Raw genomic sequence first — 19,848 nt, 5'->3', positions numbered from 1 at the left:
GGGTCCTACAAAAGACACACGTGGCTCATATGTCACCAAAATTATGTGAGTTTCGAGGATGACACATGTCAAAACACAAGTGATCCATTGATTGAATGACGTGGAAGCATCAATTGTGGAAGCTTCAAATTATCGCTGATTGATTGTTGCTCGAGTAAAGCATTTAAAGCGGATTAATCGTATTAAACTGATTGATCTTGACGAAAATCAAGTATTAAATACAAATATCGATCAGATTAAATTATTTAATTCTGATTGAAATCAAGTATTAAATTCAAATATCAATCAGATTAGATTATTTAAATTCTGATTGAAATCGGGCATTAAATCAAATCGAAATTGATTGACATATTCCTTAAATAAAAGATAATTAAATCAATCAATTAAAACTGATTGATTTAATTACACAATTACGGAATGTGATTAATGCTATGTCATCGAGACGCCGATACTATAAATACCCCCTCTCAAATCAAGAGAAGGACTTCGGCCAGAAAAGAGAAGGAAATACTCTCAAAATTCCTGAAGCCTCCCAAGCTCGTGTGAAGAACCCTCAAGCTGCCAAATAGCCGGTTCATCACCAACCTCAAGCCAAAGCACTCGTCACGTGTCGACTCTCGTGACCATCTTCCAACTCAAGATCAAGTGTCAAGCCCTTGAGTGAAATTCATCGTCGGAGATCGAATCAGAGGATTACCAAAGATTGTAACCCGCACTTAAATTAATAAAATTATTATTTGTTGTACACGTGTCTGCATCTTGTTTGCTTTCAGATTTTCGTGTTTATAGCAGGATTAGGCGATGACAAGTGCAGTAGCAGGATTAGGCGATGACGAGTGCAGTAGCAACACGAGTACAAATGCATTAGCAGAACTGGACGAGTATAACTGTAGCGAGTGCAGTAGCAGGATTGGATGAGTGCAGTTGCAGGATTAGGCGATGACGAGTGCAGTAGCAGAACTGGACGAGTATGAGTGCAGCGAGTGCAGTAGTAGGATTGGACAAGTGCAGTAGCAGAACACGAGTAGCAAAACTGGACGAGTATGAGTGCAGTAGCAGGATTGGATGAGTGTAGTAGCAGGATTAGGCGATCACGAGTGCAGTAGCAGAACTGGACGAGTATGAGTGCAGTGAGTGCAATAGCAGGATTAGGCGATCACGAGTGCAGTAGCAGAACACGAGTCCAAGTGCAGTAGCAGAACTAGACGAGTATGAGTGCAGTGAGTGCAGTAGCAGGATTAGGCGATCACGAGTGCAGTAGCAGAACACGAGTACAAGTGCAGTAGCAGAACTTGACGAGTATGAGTGCAGTAGCAGGATTGGACGAGTGCAGTAGCAGGATTAGACGATGAGATGAGAGTAGTAGGAGAGTGAGGTTTTGTGAAGTAACATAAAGGGATTATTCTCAAGAAAAAAAGAGTAACATAAACCGATTGTTCTCAGAAAAAAAAAAAAAAAAAAAAGGATAAAAAAGAGATTAGAAGTCAAAAGAAGTAGTTAAGGATAAAAAAGTAAATGAACTCATGACATGTGGCAAGTGAAGAGCACATTGTCCTTATTTGTAAGATTTAGTCCTTATATGTTTAATAACAAATTACATATAAGTTATTGACAAATTACACGGAGGTAGGCATGGCGTCAACGCCAAAGAGAGTGACACTCTGGCGTTACAGGCCATGGCCCCAGCTAGGATGTGTGGGAGGCCTGTTAGTTCGAAGGATACTTTGGCACATTTCAATCCTTTGATCATCAAGACTCAAAATCCGTCTTATGAGAATCTTCCGGGTTATGGTTATCGTTGGGGGACGCCTCAACGTCAGAACCTATTCCTGAGAATATAGAGCTCTATGAAAATTACACTAGTGTACATGAGACGTGGGATAGAAACTCCATCATAATTGATGATGTAGTTGCGTATTTCGTTGCGCATGAGTTTGTTGAGTCAGATGATATCGAACCACGCTCCGTTGATGAATGAATGTCAACGTAGAGAGATTTGGCCTAACTGGAAAGATGTGATCCAGGTTAAGATGGATTCTCTAACGAAGAGGAAGGTTTTCGAGCTAGTGATGCCAACACCTCCTAACATAAAACCTATTGAATAATGGGTCTTCGTTAGAAAGCGTGATGAGAAAAAGCGATGGCAATCTCGCCTTATGGCGCAAGGCTTCTCACAAAACGCCCTGGAATCGACTACGGTGAGACATATTCTTGTAATGGATGTCATTGCACTCCACTACCGTGTCAGTTTGGTAGTTTTCTGAACAACTGAACATGCAGCTTACAAATGTGGTCACTACGTATCTCTATGGGGATCTAGATACGGAATATACATGAAGGTTCATGGTGAACTTCATTTACCCAAGTCAAGTGGCTCTAGACCACGGAGCACGTTTACAATAAGATTGAAACGCTCACTAAAGTGACTACTTGATTGGGAAGGATTATGCCCACGCGTTTCTATGACAAGTTTCGGATTCTATCGCGGTTCATGTTGGACATGATCTTCATTAGAAGCTCTTAAAGAGTTAAGGGAAACCGCTGAACACTTGAAATCCGAGTTTGAGATGAAGGATTTTGGGAGAACACGATTATGTCTCGGTTTGGAACTTGAGCATCGTGTTGATAGATGCTTAGACATTTGACAAGGTCAAACCTTCAAGCACCCCCTTGATCGTTCGTAGTCTTGATCTTGAAAAAATCCTCTTCATTCGAAGGGTGATAATGAAGATGTGTTAGAGGCAGGAGTGTCTTACTTGAGTACAATAGGCGCATTATTGTACTTAGCTAAATGCACAAGACCGGACATCTCGTTTACAATGAACTTGTTAGCTAGATATAGCTCTGCGCCAACGCGACGCCATTGGATTGGTGTAAAAGATATCTTTCAGTACTTGAGATGTACGATTGATATGGGCTTGTTCTATCCCTACAGAGAGATGATGGATTCGGATCCATCACACACCAGAAACGCCGCCAACGCTGGCCTGCGCTCTCTATCCCCATCCCAAAACGATATAAGTGTTTTGGAAGGTTTTGCTGATGCTGGGTACCTCTCTAACCCACACAAAGGTCGCTCCCAAACTGGTTAAGTGTTCACCATGGGAAAAGACCATGATATCTTGGAGGTCTATAGAACAGACCGTCGTTATATCTTCGAACCATGCAGAGATTATTGCTCTTCACAAAGTGGTTCGTGAATGTTTATGGATTGGATCCATAATCACGCATGTTCGAACAATTGTGGTTTGAAGTCTACCACAAGATGAGCCTATGAGCATTTAGGATAATGCTGTTCGTTTTGAACAAATGAAGCTAGGCTACATCAAAAGCGACAACACCAAGTATAATCAGCAACAACAAACTTTCCTCAAGATCAAAGTGAATTAGGTTCAATCTGAGGAAAATATGGCAGACTTGTTTACTAAGTCATTGCCCAAATCCACGTTCGAGAAACATGTGGCAAGAATTGGCTTGCGGAAATTATCTGAACTCCATGATCGTAGTCATCAGGGGGAGGCACAGACATCAGGGGGAGATGTCTACATGTTCGTCTCGAATCGTGAAGGGTGTGTTGTGCTCTTTTTCCCCTTCGACCGAGGTTATTTTTGTCCCATTGGGTTTTTGTTACTCGGCAAGGTTTTTAACGAGGCAACGAGAGAAGCACCGCGTTTGGACAACACAAGGGGGAGTGTTTAAGGATATCTCTATTTGTGTTTGGCCCAAACTCTAGGTTACTTGACCTAGTGGTAATAGGGTTTAATTAGAAGAATCTAGAGATTATCTTTCCTTGTATGATTCTAACTCTATGCATTGTAATCCTCTATATAAAGAGGCCCCTATTATCAATGAGAACAGTCATGATCACCTGGTCACCTACTGACCAAATATTATTTGGTCAGTCACCGTTCGATTGACATCGGACGGTTGACAGCTAAGTGATGAAATCTGAGATGAGAGCTGTCAACCGTCTGATCTCAATCGAACGGTGACTGACCAAATGATATTTGGTCAGTAGGTGACCATGTGAACGGGGCCGTCAATGAGAATACACAGCGATTATCTCTCAATTTCTGATTCCCTAAAACAACTTCAACATTTTGGGTTTCAAAAAGAATTTTTGAGTGAAAATCATGTGTTATATTTTGAGTGAAAATTGTGAAGTCAGAGTTATTTTATCTAGAAAAAATTCTAAAGTTGGTACCCACAAGTTTAATGAATTCCTCAATTTCCTTCTGTAATGGTCTTAATTTCCTAGAAGCATTCAAGGAAAACTCCACACTACCCAATTCCTTCCTAGACAGGAATATAGGCCGAATAAAAATTTCCGCCATCTTCAAACTCCAATATTCCAACCAAAACTCTCCTTATAATCACATGTACAAAATTCAAAACCCACTTGAAAGAGCAATAACGCCTTTTCAATTGAGCCAAATCTTGCCAGTAGGAACAAAGCCCATCTAGCTCGGTTGGCAGAGCTCAAAGGCTCTTAATCTTGTGATCGTGGGTCCAGTCCCATGGCAGGGGTCTTAATTTTAATTTTTTTGTTGTTTTTCTTTTTTCATTTTTAAAAAGCCAGACCAAGAAGGCATTGATTTTTTTATTTTCTTCTTTTTCCTCTGAAAAAAGATAAGAAGAAGAATAAGAATAAAAATATTTTCTACATCGCAGGTGTGAATAAAGATTGGTATAAACAATGTATTGTTACTACTTGGTTGATTAGAAAAAACTAGTCTGTAATCACATGTTCTGTATGTGTAAGAAAAATTTAATTGTAAAAAAAAAAAAAGTTATCTCTAGAAGAAATAGATTCAGTGGGTGGTTATTGCAGAGAGAAAATAGTGGGAGAGAAAAGTGGGGATTGTGGAATCATTTCTTTTTAATTTTCTGAATAAAAATATATTTTATAATTGTCCTATTTACCCTTGTGATTTAATTTATTCTCAAAGTTTTTTAATATTTCAGGATTAAATCTGTCAAAAATTTCAGTTTTGGCTAACAAAGCCTCCTCTTAATAATAGATCTTTTTTTTTGTAATTTCTTCAATTCAATTTGCTATAATATTTACTATTTTAGCCTTCATGTGTTAAATTATAAATTTTTAGACTATTATCAAAGAAGGGTAAATTGTGGGTTTTTGAAAATTTAACCATAAGCCTTATTGGCTTAATTAATACTGATGATAGATAATTGGGTGGGTTGGGGTGGTGGGGATTTAAAAAAAAAAATTAGACCCGTTGCTTTAAAACCCCCCGCTTCTGAGCTGAAGCCCAGCCCAACTAAAAGAAGGGCTAGCGATGGGAGACAGAGAACGAGATAAAGGTACCGGCGAACCCTAGACCTCTGAAGCTTTTTCCTCAGAGACGCAAAGATGGGAGGGACGGATCTTATGAGTAAGATTGTAGGGACAATCGGACTTGGAGTTTTCGGAACTACTTGGTTTTTCATTTACGAAGATGCCCGTCGTCTCATTGAGACAAGAGCACAAGAGAGAAAAAATAGAAAAAAAATCGAAGAAGGGAGAATTCATGTAAGAATTTCTGTTTTTTCGTTTCCCTGTTAAGATTTGCAGATGTTTAGATACATACATGTTAATTTTAGATCTACAAATACAAATTTGTTTGCTGATCCATCTTTTAGTTTGGTTTTATGATCCTTCAGTATTCATATATTTGCAAGATTCTTTGATATGTTTTTTGATCCATGTAAGAATACTCTCTTTTTTTGTATCCTTGTTAAGATTTACAGATGTTTAGATACATACATGTTGTTAATTTTAGATCTACAAATACAAATTTGTTTGCTTTATCTTTTAGTTCCGTGTTATAATCCTACAGTATTCATATATTAATTCCAAAAAAAAAAAAATATCCCCTATTTCAAATCGTTCGATCTTACCTTGTTGTATGTTGTATGATGGAATGGTTGGCTATTATGGTTATCTTAGAATTGTAAATTAGGTATTAGGTGCATCTTATTTCATCTGTTTGTAGGTTGCTTATTAGGCTGTTGCAGTTTCCTCCTTGTTTTGGTTCCACGTTTTCTTTTTCACTCTTTTTACCGTTGTTTGCATCGACTCAAGGTCTCATCTCTATTTCAAAATTCTGGCTCCTGAATTTAACACAATGGTCTTTCACTTTTCACTTTTATCCTTGAACACAGCAAGACGAAAATTGTTGTCTATTTTAACATTATCACAATGAGATTTTGCTGCTTGTTTATTACTATTCATGTTTTTTTTTTTCCTGGTTCATTTTTGAAATCTGATTCAAATTAATGAGAAGCTAGTGAATTTCTAATTAGCTAGCTGCGGTATGCTGTTCATCTTCTACTTCTTCTTCCTCATTATCCAAATGATATAGCATATTATTGTTTTAACATTTCTAGCCTCATGCTGACAGGAATGATGCTCCATAACAAGGAAACAACAAGTCTCGTGTGCAGAGATGATTAGTCGCTGATGTCTTTTGGTTCTTGAATCAAAACTATGTTTGTATTTATTATGGTTGTATGAACTCAAAAATATGAGGCTTGATTCTTGATTCTGACATTGTTATATTAATGACGATTAGTATTTATGCTTAGTAACCATCTTTCGTTAACCAAGTTACTATTGATACAATCCAAAGCCTAAGCATCTTTTGTTTGCAACAAGTCGGGCCAAATATGGTGTCAGATTTTTAGGTGTAAGAATCTAGACTAAGTTTTGTTTTAGTTTCTGAGAAAAGCTTCACATCTACCTCATCACTTGTGTTTCATCTGTAGAATCATTTTTGTCATGCTTTTCACTGTTGTTTACCTCTTCAACTCTTCATATAGGAGAAACAGAATTTGATGTCCAACTGGCCTAATAGCTGGACCAGCTCTATTTCCAGGAACTTCAGTTCTGCATTATGAACCTTGTTTGATACCGCCCTCAACTGCCCAGTTTTTAAAATTCTTAATTTAAATGTAAATCTACAGCTATCAACCTGATAATGGATTGGTACAAATGCTAGTTTTTTGCTTCATTGCTTACGAGCATCACATGTTTATCACTGTTGAATGAAGGCTATCTATGGCTACACTAATTTCTAGATATTCACTTCCCCTACCATAAGAGTGTCCATCGATCATCCAGTTTTCCGTTTTGGGTGAACAAGCAAGTATACCGAACAAACAAACTAACACACGAATTTCAAAACAGTATCAATTCACAACTAAAGAAACACAATCAGACTAATTGAGCACTCCTGTCAATTTAATATAGTCTAGATATTTATCCATCAATTATCTTTTTTGAGGGGAATGAAAGACTAATTCATTGATGGGGAATCATTACAATAGCCTCCACCCTTGGGAGGAAAATTGGTAAAGAAATCCACACAAAACTGACCATCTTTGGCCTCTTGCGCTAGAATGTGCGCCACCAAATTTGCCTTATGGTTACTGTAACTTACTCTTGCATCTAAAGCAGCATGCAACAGTGCTCTCAAGTCACTTAACAAGAAACCCAGGTCCGAGTGGTCCAGGGAAGACCCGGAAACTGCTTGCGCTAAATCCATGCAGTCGGTCTCTACCACCAAAGGGGTAAGCTGGTGATCAAGTGCTAGCTGCATTCCTTGAATTAAAGCTAGCAACTCCGCATGCCTAGGTGAATTAGCCACCTCCAGAGTGTGTCGAAATCCCCCAACAGCAGACCCTTCATGATCACGAAAGATCCCTCCTAACCCCGCCAGACCGGTATCTAAGTTGAACAGCGCATCCACATTAAGTTTGATAAAACCGACTGAAGGTTTACACCACTTATGCAAAAGCCCGTTGCCTACTATCACGAACAGGAGGAGAATGCGCAGCTTTATAGTCGTTGCCTACACACAAGCAGAGGAAAAAGATCTTACATGTAGATTCCAATTACTTAGCTTTATTACGAAGTAAATGCAATTTTTTAAAGAAGAGTTGGAGGAAGCAAATTCTGGTTCATGAAAACACACAATGTACAGCGCGAAGGAAATAACTACATTAAAGCTAACCTGTAAACTTTGATCTCAAAGTCTCCGATGCTCGTTGCACCAGCTCAATGCACGGGGAAAAGGAGCATACAATCGCATCTTGTTTCAACATTTTCTCAACTGAAGGGATGGCTAGCCAGGGTTGGGGAAGGTCCAGGAAGACAGAATCTGCCCTCCCAGATAACTCTTCTGGAAAACCTTCACCCTGAATATCTCTAACTCCTACTGTGACCGTGTTGCTTATCCCCGTCTTTTCAAAGTCCTCCCTATAAAATTAAAGATCATTTCAGCATTTCAAGACATCTAATAGGTAATGAAAATCTTCTTCAAACAGAGGTAATTAACAAATCCTTTGATGTTATGGTTCCCATCTATGTGAGAAGTCTATAAACAAATTAGTGAATTACTCAATTTACTATGTCAATCTCAAATATGTGTTAAAAGAAAAAAAAAAAATATTGATCTAATTTGTACATGAAAGGGGACATCTCAAGCAAATAGAAACTAGCTAGTACCAAAATCATGAATATTAATAAGCAACAAGCCTATAGCCAAAAAAGTGGAGATCTTCATATCTTACCTAGCCGAGGCCGCCCTTTGTTCATGGAAATCAAATGTATAGACATGTCCCTTAGGCGCTACAGCCCTTGCAAGTGATGTAGTCAAAGACCCACTTCCAGTCCCCGACTCAAGAACCACACAGCCAGGAACTATCTCCAAGAACACGATCACAAAGCTAATATCAGCAATGTAGAGAATCTGAGTCCTGTGACTCAGAACCAAAGTCCAAAGCTCAGGAGTGGGAGCCAACAAGTAAACAAATCCACCTTTGCTGCTGAAAACTTTGGACCCAAATTGCTTCCCTATCCAATCCGAATGCTTAGACACACCAAACCGATTCTCAAGCACAGAACCGTCACACACTTTAACAGCCTTCATGTTATCATATCTCTCATACACAATAACCAAATCCCCATCTTGAATACATATTGTGAAAGATAGCTTCTTCTTTGCAGATTCAACAGGCAACATCCTCAAAATCTTGAAAAAAAAAAAAAATTGAACTAAATTTCAACCATCATCATAACACCTACTCAGAACTATTATAACCTCAAATTTAGCATTGTACAAAAAGCAAATAGCTTTATACTGATTCTGATTATTTATCAATAACCCAGTTTACAATTAACAAAGAAAAGCTGGGAATTACCAGTTAAACCTTAAACCCTAAGAACTACAATCACAGAGCTAAAAGAACAGACCTTTATCAAACCAATTATCAAATTTTCCAAAATAATGTTAAAAATTTTAAATAAATTGAACTAAAACTGCAATAGACTAACCTCTTCAGTTGCCCTAAAATCTAAAAACGCAGAAGAAGACCAAAAGAAGCTGCAAAGAATACTGAAGAAAAGGAAGAAGAAGCAAAACCTTTTGCAAAAGTTTGGGTCTTTAAATTGGGCCGATGGGGGAACATATTTTCTGGAGGCCAAAATTTTGATGTGCTTTCTTTTTTGGTGGGCAATCTGATTTACCCGTTGTCAACGGTGAGAGAAGTGACCAGTAGAAACCGCTAAAATTTTCGGTCATGAATTCCGATGGAACCCAAAACATGAAGCTTAGAAGAAGATAGAGGGAGCTGAGGAATTATTCCTATCAGTCTTTCCCTGGGTAGTTTTCAGGTTTACACTAACACTACCCTGCTTAATATTTACTGTTTCATTGCAGTGTGTGAAGCTTGATATTCATAGTGGCATTATGGTTATGATTGTGTCTGGTTTTGGGTCTATATTTTTGTTCCAATACATGTTCTTTTTGTGCAAATACAATCTCATGGTATTTGTTTTTTTTGTTTTCTGGATTTTTCTGTATTTTCTGCTAATGCAGTGATGCTATTTTGTGTTAAGGGTGTAAGTATCAGTCTCATTGCAAATTTGATAAGCCGTTATTGAAGATTCCATGAGAGAAAGCTATAATTAGAAGCTAGGTTGATATCGATACATTGGTTATTGGTATTTTTAAGTAGCATAACAGTGTGAAGTATATAGCTTTGGCATTCTGATGCTAAAATTTTGGTACTCAACTTTAGCTCTTTGTTGGGAATTGTTGCTTTTCCGTATACCAATTCGAATTTGAGGACGCGGGGTAGTTTACTCGACTTTCTCAAATAGTTGTGGATGATTGAGTAACAGTATATGTTGATTTCTATAGCACGATGGAACTAGAGATTACTGCTGATACTACTGCCCTGAGCTATTGGTTGAACTGGAGAGTCTTGTTGTGTTCAATTTGGGTTTTCACACCTATGGTTGGAGCGTTGCTAATGATATGTAAATATGAAGATTTGGAATATTTGAAATCTCGCCGAGGAGAAACTCAGCGCGACGTAGATAAGGATTTCTGTGGTGATGAAGCATGGAGACCATGCTTGAAAGTAATTCACCCTTTATGGTTGTTGGCTTACCGAGTGACTGCATTCTTTCTGCTTTTGGCAATACTGGTTGCTAAAGTTGTCGTCAGTGGTGGTGGCATATATTACTACTATACTCAGTAAGACTTGTCTCAGCTCATCTGGTACCATTCAATTTCTAGGGTTATCTATACATTATGCAATGAAGTTACACATGAAAACTGAAACTGGTTTACTATTCAGTTCTTGTCTAACTTTGACCAGCGGCCACTATATTCAATTTGTCACGAGGTTCATTTGTTCAATCCGAATTTCTATTCTATGGCTATGGTCTGGAAGGATTTTTAAAATGGATTTTCATTTAAGACATTTCTTGTATGTCATCAACACCAGCTTCCAAGTTAGTCATGACGTGTTTTTGTATGTCATATTTTTTATGATACTTCCAACTTCAGGTTGTGATGTTTTCTGGATTTGGACAGGTGGACTTTTACCTTGCTTTACCATTTATTTTGGGGTACGCTTTCTGATCTTCTTCTACCTTAGATCTTAATAATCTAGTATTCGATTATTAAGATGCTACCATTAGCAGACTAAACAAAAGCCTTTGTAAATTCCCAGTTGAACTTTGTTCTCAGTTTTGCTGTGTGCTCTTTTTGTAGCTTGGATCTCTTCTATCCATTTATGGTAGTTTCTTGTATAACAAAACGAGAAGAATGGGTATGGGTGTTCAACATGTGGGGTCAGATGCAGAGAATGGAACATACGTGCTCCTTGAACATGAGGAAAACGGCTTAAATAACCAAGAGGAAAATTATGTTCTCCCACTAGCAGTCAAATGCAGTTATGTCTTTCAAGCTATATTCCAGGTCTTGTTTTCTTCTTTTTCCCCAATAATTAGTGAACACAATAGCTCTGATGCTAATAAGTTCATTCTAGCTCTCTTCTTGCAAGATTATCTTAGTTATGAGCCAGAGAAGCTATTGAGCATGTTAACATATTCTCACTGGTGATGTGGTTGCATACATCATTTTTAACTCCATCTTTCCACTCTATTTTGATGTATTATATTCAGATGAATGCTGGAGCAGTGATGCTTACCGATTGCATTTACTGGTTCATAATCTTTCCATTCCTCACCATCAACTACAATCTGAGTTTGGTATGTACTACAACTCTCGGTTCATCCTCTGCCTCCCTTTGCTTGATTGTTTTTCTTGCCATGGGCAATAACAGATGTGTGTCTTGGTCGTGTTTGTAAGAAACATAGTCATTTGAAAGCCAAGTGTAGCTTGATTATGTCAGACCTTCTCATATATACCAAAGAGACCAAAGGAATGATTTTAAATAGATCCAATGTAGTTTGTCAGTTTGGATGGTTTCTAGCAATGTCTTCATTTCCTATCTGGCTTATGGTTTATATTTTCTGTTGAGGTTCCTTTTTGTGTCAGTTGACGGTGACCATGCACTCGGTCAATGCTGTTTTACTCCTTGGGGATGCAATGTTAAATTGCTTGGTAATTTCTTTCAGACATTCTTTTCTCACTTTGAAAAGAGAGTTGTTTATCTAAACTTCTCACTTGGTTAACTTTTTCAACTTACACTTTCAGCAAGTTCCCTTTGTTCGGATATCTTTGTTTGTTTTATGGACTGGTGCTTTTGTCATTTTCCAGTGGATCATTCATGCTTGTGTATCAATATGGTAATGTTGGTTATCTTTTTGATATCTCGGAACATCCTAATTCCATCGAAGAAAAGTTAATAATTCTCTTTGTTGCAGGTGGCCATACCCATTCCTTGACTTGTCATCACCATATGCCCCAGTTTGGTAAGTTTTCTCAAATCTTTTTGTGACCTCTCCTCATTGTTGGTACATCAGATTTATGGTAAAATACCATTCTTTTACTGAAGAATATGATCTTCGATCTGAAAATGGTCAGGCGGATTTAAACTCGTTAAGGGTTAAAATGATATCAAGATAAAATTCTGCAAACTTCAAGAAACAATGGATTTTATGAAGAGTTATAAGTCGGTAATCACCTGAAGATATAAGTTATAATCTGTTATTGCGTACTGTTTAGCAGAATTATGTATATCTGATCCATTTCATTTTGTGGTACTGAATTGCAGGTACTTGATGATGGGATTGATGCATATCCCATGCTATGCTTTATTTGCACTAATCGTTGGGTCAAAACGTCACCTATTGTCAAAATGGTTTCCTCTGTCATGTCAATGTTAAGGAAGAGATGGTGTCCTTGGTACTACTGATGAATTCTCAAAGACACGTCAGTTGTTTCCTGGTGCAAGCGGAGAGAATGCTCTTTATTTCAGGCATCTCCTCTCCTATAGGATAAGCGAATGTAAAGCTCAGATGTATCAATTTTCTGTGCTAACCAACATTTCTGACAGAAATGGAAAAGGAAAAGGGAGCCGAATTGGATTATTCTCATTTCTCCATTTGTACTAAAATTGTAAGCTTTTTATAACCTGAAATTGTACTGATATATTTAGCATCAAGCTCATGATTCAATGTATAATCCTGTGATAGTTAACTGGTTTTTCAGTTTGATTAATGTTCATTTCTATTTCAATAACGACAATTCAATCAAGGTATTGTGAAAATGTTTGCTCTATTTAAGACCAGAAATCTGAGGCATGGAACCATGGCTAAAGAATTCCATTATCAGTAGGAACATCCATCCCAAACAACAAGATAAGTAATGCAGAAAATTCATTCATCCGCAAATTGAAATCAAAAATATCAAATCACAGACTGAAATATACAATTCAAGTTTAATGTGCTTTATGTTCTGGAAGAGAGAGTGGTGTACAGATCAAGTGGTGTACAGATCAAGCAGAAGCACATAAACGAAATTATTCTACTATGTCCAAACTCCCTTTTAAGCAGAGGATTTGGCAACAGCTCCGGCTTGAGTGAGCAGAGGGGCCAGCTTTCCTTCCTTGTGCAGGGCCGTAGTTGCTGCAGAGCCATATCAAATTACATTACATTAAGACAGAAGCTTATGTATGTGGAAGACACAATTTAAAACTTCAATCTAATCATAGGGTGGTTTAGGGATTGTAGTCATACCAAACATCCACCGATGAACACATTCGGCACAGTCCGCTGTCCTGTCAACTCAGCCAGCGCTGCTTGTAGCTGACTTCCATCACCTTCAAAATCAAAATACAAAACAGAACTACCATTTATCACTTCTCCTTTCTACCCTCAAACAAAGTTAAAAATCAACGATTCATGCATAACGTCAGGTCTACCGCTCTTGAAAACAGATTTAATCACCACATTTTCGTAATTTGCCCGATAAACTTGACAACTATACAACTGCGAATGCCTTGTGAAAAATATCGCAGAGCCATCACAACTCAAAAATGTATACTCATTTTCAAGTTGTCAATAACTAAAAGTAAACTAACCAATAGAAAAGATAATAAAAATTGAAACCACAACCAAACTTGAGCTAATCGAAACTCAATTGCTATGGATTTGAACTGCATCCGATAACAACCACCCAAACGATTTGGTCAAACCAAGCAGATACAAAATCAACTTTATCAACAACACGCCAAATATTTCAAGCAACCAATCAATCAAATCAGAAAGAGAGAGAGGTACTGACTCTCTTGGTCCAATTCAATGGCCTTGAAATTGGCTCCCATTTGAGAGAAGAGCTTCTTCACCGTCACGCAGTAGGGACAATACGACGCTGCAACCAAATTCACACAGATCCATCACCATTTTCACATTTTCTTTAGAGCAAGTGCACCGCATCAGAGCATATGCAGCAGTAGGCACTGCCTATAGGCTGAAATTGTACAAAGGCTGATACTCTTCACATAAATTGTCTTTGCCTTCATGTTTTTATGCGAGAAAAATTCAGTTACCGTCCCCAAACTATTCTGCCAAGGCCAATTTGATACCCGAACTCTCAAAAGTATCAATGTGATACCTAAAGACCTAAATTGGCATCAACGTGATACTTCCGTCCAAAATTTCTGACGGCGCCATTTGTTTGCTGACGTGGCAAGCACGTGGGTCCAAAAAAAAAGTGAAATGACCCATTTACCCTTTTTTTTTTGGAGAAAAATTCAGCTACCGTCTCCAAACTATTCTGCCAAGGCCAATTTGATACCCGAACTCTCAAAAGTATCAATGTGATACCCAAAGACCTAAATTGGCATCAACGTGATACTTCCGTTCAAAATTTCTGACAGCGCCGTTTGTTTGCTAATGTGGCAAGCACGTGGGTCCCAAAAAAAAGTGAAATGACCCATTTACCCAAATCGAGCAATTGACAGTGTGTGGGAGAAGCCAAAGGTACCAAGTACCAGCTGACAAGTCTTTTTCTTGATCTAATTGTGCTCAATTGCTATCTGGGTTGGTTTTGCTTTTTTGGTTTATGCTGGGTTTGTTTTTAGTTCTTATATACATGAATTCATGTTATATGTTGCTTTGCCCTTATGATTGTGATTTTGATCCAAGTATTTGGTATATGTTGTTACTGACATGACGGCGGCAGTGGAGGAGGAGGATGCTGAGGTTGTGGCGGTGGAGGAGGGGGTTTGATGAATGGAGGTTCTATTAGCGAATGGGTGACGGTCTCTGCGAAGAAAGAAGATGGTTGGTGGAGCTAAGGTTCACCAAAATTTGGTGTGCAGCGAACCAGTTTTCCAGTTGGTTGCCCCGGAAGAGGAAAGCTGCTGAGCGGAGAAGAAGGAAATCGGTTTTGGCGGAGAAGAAGACATGGGTGTCTCTGGGTGCCCAGAGCAGTTTTCTGGGTGCAGAAAGATTTGATTTTTTTTTTTTGTTAATCGTGTCACCCAACTTTCGTTTTGGGTCCGTCTGCTGGGAGTTGAATGCGAAGAACATGGATTTGTAGCAGGAATTGGAGAGGATGATGGCAGCATTGGTGATGGTTTGGGCGGAGGGAAGGAGATGAGAAAGAGGAGGAGGAGAGAGAAGAAGAAGAGGAATGAGTTTGAAGAAGAAGCAGAAGCCATTTTTCTTTGATTCTTGGGTGGAGGAGAAGGAGCGGAGCTTGCGGTGGTTTGGCTAGAACAAAATCCCAGAAGAACAAGAACAAGAACAAGAACAAGAAGAAGAAGAAGAAGAAGAAAAATGAAAAGAAAAAAAATGCTCCTATCATTTAATAGGATTGATCTAGGTGCTTTCACTTAGGTTAATTAGTAAAGGAAAGTAAAATATGGGAAATCATTTGCTTCAAATGTTTCACATGATCGACTTCTTTCTCATGACTTAGATGATCAATTATAGGATTTGAATTGAGTTTAATCATATGGAATTGGTTTTGATCTTTGTTTCTTACATTTCATCCTTGTATATATGTTTTTATATTTTCTTTATTTCATTTAATTTTAATTTTCAATTTTATAAATCTTAAAACCCCCTTATTTGTGTTTACTTGTATATATTTATATTCTTTATTTTATTTTTGTAAATAATACTTTATTATTTTAATTCTTTATTTGTTTACACAATTGTATATATTTATATTCTTTATTTTATTTTTGTAAATAATACTTTTCTTTATTTGTTTACACAATTACAGGTGTACTCTCAATCCTCGGTTAGAACGATCCCTACTTATTCTATACTAACGATGACATTTTACAGGGTTAAATTACGCGCTCATTTTGTGCGTGTCAATTTTTGGCGCCGTTGCCGGGGATTGACACTCATTTCGAGCTTGTCAATTTTTGGGGCCGTTGCCGGGGATTGACGCTCATTTTATGCGTGTCAGCAAACAGACGACGCCGTTAGAGATTTTTGACCGAAGTATCACTTCGATGTCAAAATACGTCTTTAGGTATCACATTGATACTTTTGAGAGTTCGGGTATCAAATTGGCCTTGGCAGCATAGTTTGGGGATGGTAGCTGAATTTTTTTTTTTTGAGGAATTAACAAAAAAAAGGGTAAAAAGTCGATTTTGCCCTTTTTTTTGGACCCACGTGCTTGCCACGTCAGCAAACAAACGGCGCCGTCAGAAATTTTGGACGGAAGTATTACGTTGATGCCAATTTAGGTCTTTAGTTATCACATTGATACTTTTGAGAGTTCGGGTATCAAATTGGACTTGGCAGAATAGTTTGGGAACGGTAACTGAATTTTTCTCTTTTTATGCAGCAGTTCAAGGCAATACTAAGAGGCAAAGTATAATTTTAAATATAATTTTTTTTTTTTTTGATGACTATATAAAATCTATTTTGATAAGTGGTGATAGCATTATTTAACTGAAATGAAGGTGGTAATAGCATTATTTAACAATTATCTATACTATTATTAAGAGAATAGGTTTTGTTAGCTAAAATTGAAAATTTTGACATATTTAACCCTGAAAGATTAAATAACTTTCAGGATAAATTAAATTATAAGGGTAAATATGACAATTACAAAATATATTTTTATTAAGAAAATCAAAAAGAAATAATTACATATCCCCCAAGTTTTTCTCCCACTGTTCTCTCTGCAATAACTGTTTTACTTTTTTTTTTTTCCTTATAAAAAAAAAAAAAAAACTATTACACATGCAAAGCATGCATGAAGGAGGCTAGTTTATACTAATGTGGGATGTGGTCTCCTTTTTTATGTCGGGCAATTGAGAATGCAAAGTGGAGACTTCAAGTTGGGCGGGAAGGTAGGAGAGCTGAATCTTAATGATGCACGTGGAGAGTAGGTGGCTGTTGCGGATGGTAAAGACAAAGGTCAGGAAATTGCTGACTGGACAGCTGGACTAGTAGGAAAGCCAAACTTGTCCAGGCCCAATTAGCTAATTCATGTGGTGGCCCAAAGTTTAGACCCGAGTCTTCTTCTGTTGGGGGAAACACGAAAATCCCTAATTATAATTATGAGTTTGAGGTTTCTGGGAAAGGCAATGGCGAGTTCAAGGAGAGAGAGTGTTCACAGGCGCCAATCCTTTCGGGTGAGGAGGTTAATGAGAAGGAAGGGAAGACTAAAACAAAGAGCAGCAGTGGCAGTAAAGGCCGCGGTATGCGAGGGGGAAGCAGGATGGGTTGTCCGCGAAGGGTCACTAGGGACGATCTGCAGCAGGTGCGCAACCCATGGGCGAGGGTCACTGGGGAGGATCTGCAGCAGGTACGCAGCCCATCGTCGCCCATGGGCTCGGCGGCGTCGGATAAGGTGTCAGAGGTAGCTGTAGGGAGTCAGAAGGGGAAAAGTTGGCGTGGTTTCCCAGTTGGTGGTTGAGGACGCAGAAATGGCCAATTGTAGGGCTCCCCTCGAAAAGCAGTTTCTCCCATGGTGTCAGGTAACAAAACTGTGATGGGCTCCGGTTCTTGGGCCCATCACGAGAACTGATAGGCGTAAGTTGGAATGTGCGGGGATTGGGGAACCCGCACACGTTCCGGGCCTTGAAGAAGTTTCTTCAGGCAAGAGACCCCGATTTGGTTTTCTTAATGGAGACCCAAAAAAAGAAAGAAGAAATGGCGGATATCTGTTTTAATTTGGGTTTTGGAGGGTGCAATGTTGTGGGGAAGGTTGGCCGGAGTAGTGGTGGATTTGCAATGTGTTGGAAAAATCATTTGGTGGTGAGACCGTTGGGTTCTTCACAGGGGCACATTGACATTGAGGTGGAGCATGGTGGAAGTGTTATCAGAGTTACCGGTTTCTATGGGAATCCTGACTCTCAACTCAGGCATTTCTCCTGGGAGCTTCTGCGTCGGATTGCCCTTTCAGTGCACGGGCCCTGGATTATATTTGGCGATTTTAATGAACTTCTTAGCATCACCGAAAAGGTAGGTGGGGGTGAGAGGCCAGAGAGATAGATTCAAAGATTTCAGGAGACTATTGATGATTGTGGTTTGCAGGAGGTAGAGTGTTTGGGGCCATTCTTTACTTGGAAGCGAGGCTCTATCTTAGAAAGACTTGATAGGTGCTTCATTAATCAAGATGCGGCGGATCTATTTCCACTTTTTCATGAGGTTCATGTGGATGTAGGGGCCTCTGATCATATTTCACTACTTTTGTTGACAGAAGGTTTACAGGGGGGAGGTGTAGAGGAGGAAGGAGTAGAAGAAGGTTTCAATTCGAGGCTTTTTGGACAAAGGAACAGGGATGTGGAAATGTGGTGAAGGAGAGTTGGTCAGGCATTGAGGACCTAATAGATGTGAAAGCTTGTCAAATGTCTCACGGGCATTGCAGCGATGGAATGCGGATACAATTGGGCATATTCCAAAGAAAATTAAGCAGTTGAATAATGAGTTGTCTAAGTGGCCGTTTGATAGTCGAGATGAAGGGGTGCAGGTTAAGAGGAAACAAGTGGTGAGTGAGTTGAACAAGTATATGGAGTTGGAAGAGTAGTTGTGGAAGCAGAGATCCCGCATATCTTGGTTACGGGAAGGTGATCAGAACACAAAGTTCTTTCACAATTTCGGTAAAACTAGAGGGCGGAAGAACCGGGTAGTCGGGTACAGGGTATTACCAATACTGAAGGGCAGTGGCAGGCAACTGAGGAGGGTATCCAGACTGCTTTTGTGGACTACTTTTCGCAGTTGTTCACTTCTGAGGGTCACAACCACATGGAGTTGGTTTTGGATGCAGTTCCATGGAAAGTCACTGATGAGATGAATCAGAAGCTTACCAAGCCATTCACAAGACTTGATATTGAACTAGCACTGAAGCAGATGAGCCCAGATAAGTCTCCAGGTGAGGATGGGTTTTCAGCAAGATTCTATCAAACTTATTGGGAGGTGATTGGGGATGATGTTAGCACAACCTGTTTGCAAGTGCTGAATGATGGAGCAAGTGTTTCTGGGATCAATCATACTTTGTTGGCTCTGATTCCAAAAGTGGATAACCCCCAGGTAGTGACTGATTTCTGCCCTATCAGTTTGTGTAACGTTTTCTACAAGCTGATATCGAAAACGTTGGTGAATGGAATGTAGAACTTATTGCCAGAGGTGATTTCTAGCTATCAAAGTGCCTTTGTCCCAGGCAGAAGCATTCACGATAATGTGATTACGGCTTTTGAGGTAGTCCATTCCATTAGAAATAGACTCACTGGAGATGATCCTTTCTGTGTGTTGAAGCTTGATATTAGCAAGGCATATGACAGGGTTGAGTGGGTTTTCCTCCAAAATGTTATGCTACGGCTGGGGTTTAGTGAGAATTGGGTAACTCTAATCATGAACTGTGTACAGTCTGTGCCGTTTAGCATTTTGTGGAATGGTGCAGCAGTGGGAAGGATTACCCCGACAAGGGGGTTACGGCAAGGAGATCCGCTTTCGCCTTATTTGTTTCTGTTGTGTACGGAAGGGCTGACAGGATTATTCCAAAAAGCGGATTGGGAGGGTTTTATTCATGGAGCTAGAGTGAAAGAAGGAGCGCCGGCTATCTCTCATCTATTATTTGCCGATGACAGCCTGTTATTTGGGAAAGCTGATATCCA

At 39.0% G+C, this 19,848-nt stretch overlaps 2 protein-coding genes and 1 long non-coding RNA gene across 3 annotated transcripts; 2 read left to right on the top strand and 1 right to left on the bottom strand.

The window, feature by feature from the left end:
• Positions 1–5,277: 5,277 nt before the first annotated feature.
• LOC133723710 (uncharacterized) lies at positions 5,278–6,584 on the top strand. Its single transcript, XR_009853207.1, has 2 exons — positions 5,278–5,530; positions 6,402–6,584. It is a non-coding gene; the product is annotated as an uncharacterized LOC133723710 (long non-coding RNA).
• A 711-nt stretch (positions 6,585–7,295) lies between these two features.
• On the bottom strand, positions 7,296–9,367 carry LOC133722964 (uncharacterized). The gene is made up of 5 exons (XM_062149806.1): positions 9,335–9,367; positions 8,572–9,032; positions 8,013–8,257; positions 7,809–7,850; positions 7,296–7,726 (listed from the first exon to the last, which is right to left on the bottom strand). Exons 2-5 carry the CDS (start codon positions 9,021–9,023, stop codon positions 7,296–7,298), a joined length of 1,170 nt encoding a protein of 389 aa, XP_062005790.1. The 5' UTR covers positions 9,024–9,032; positions 9,335–9,367.
• An 813-nt stretch (positions 9,368–10,180) lies between these two features.
• Positions 10,181–12,407, top strand: LOC133723670 (uncharacterized). Its single transcript, XM_062150552.1, has 7 exons — positions 10,181–10,541; positions 10,884–10,918; positions 11,064–11,270; positions 11,477–11,563; positions 11,853–11,918; positions 12,012–12,103; positions 12,182–12,407. Exons 3-7 carry the CDS (start codon positions 11,118–11,120, stop codon positions 12,231–12,233), a joined length of 450 nt encoding a protein of 149 aa, XP_062006536.1. The 5' UTR covers positions 10,181–10,541; positions 10,884–10,918; positions 11,064–11,117; the 3' UTR covers positions 12,234–12,407.
• Positions 12,408–19,848: the final 7,441 nt, after the last annotated feature.

This window comes from Rosa rugosa, chromosome 7 (assembly GCF_958449725.1).
Source record: "Rosa rugosa chromosome 7, drRosRugo1.1, whole genome shotgun sequence".
Lineage (NCBI taxonomy): Eukaryota > Viridiplantae > Streptophyta > Magnoliopsida > Rosales > Rosaceae > Rosa > Rosa rugosa.
Note: the sequence above shows the minus strand (reverse complement) of the source record. Positions and strands in the feature narration are given on the sequence as shown.

Excerpts from the sequence above, each read along its gene's own strand:
- LOC133723670 (XM_062150552.1), top strand. The coding sequence starts at position 11,118 with ATGGGTATGGGTGTTCAACATGTGGGGTCAGATGCAGAGAATGGAACA. Across the intron at positions 11,564-11,852 it reads TCAACTACAATCTGAGTTTG|TTGACGGTGACCATGCACTC; the intron begins GTATGTACTACA and ends TTTTTGTGTCAG. Across the intron at positions 11,919-12,011 it reads ATGCAATGTTAAATTGCTTG|CAAGTTCCCTTTGTTCGGAT; the intron begins GTAATTTCTTTC and ends TTACACTTTCAG.
- LOC133722964 (XM_062149806.1), bottom strand. The coding sequence starts at position 9,023 with ATGTTGCCTGTTGAATCTGCAAAGAAGAAGCTATCTTTCACAATATGT. Across the intron at positions 8,258-8,571 it reads CAAAGGGCGGCCTCGGCTAG|GGAGGACTTTGAAAAGACGG; the intron begins GTAAGATATGAA and ends TTAATTTTATAG. Across the intron at positions 7,727-7,808 it reads TTCTCCTCCTGTTCGTGATA|ATACCGGTCTGGCGGGGTTA; the intron begins GTAGGCAACGGG and ends TGTTCAACTTAG.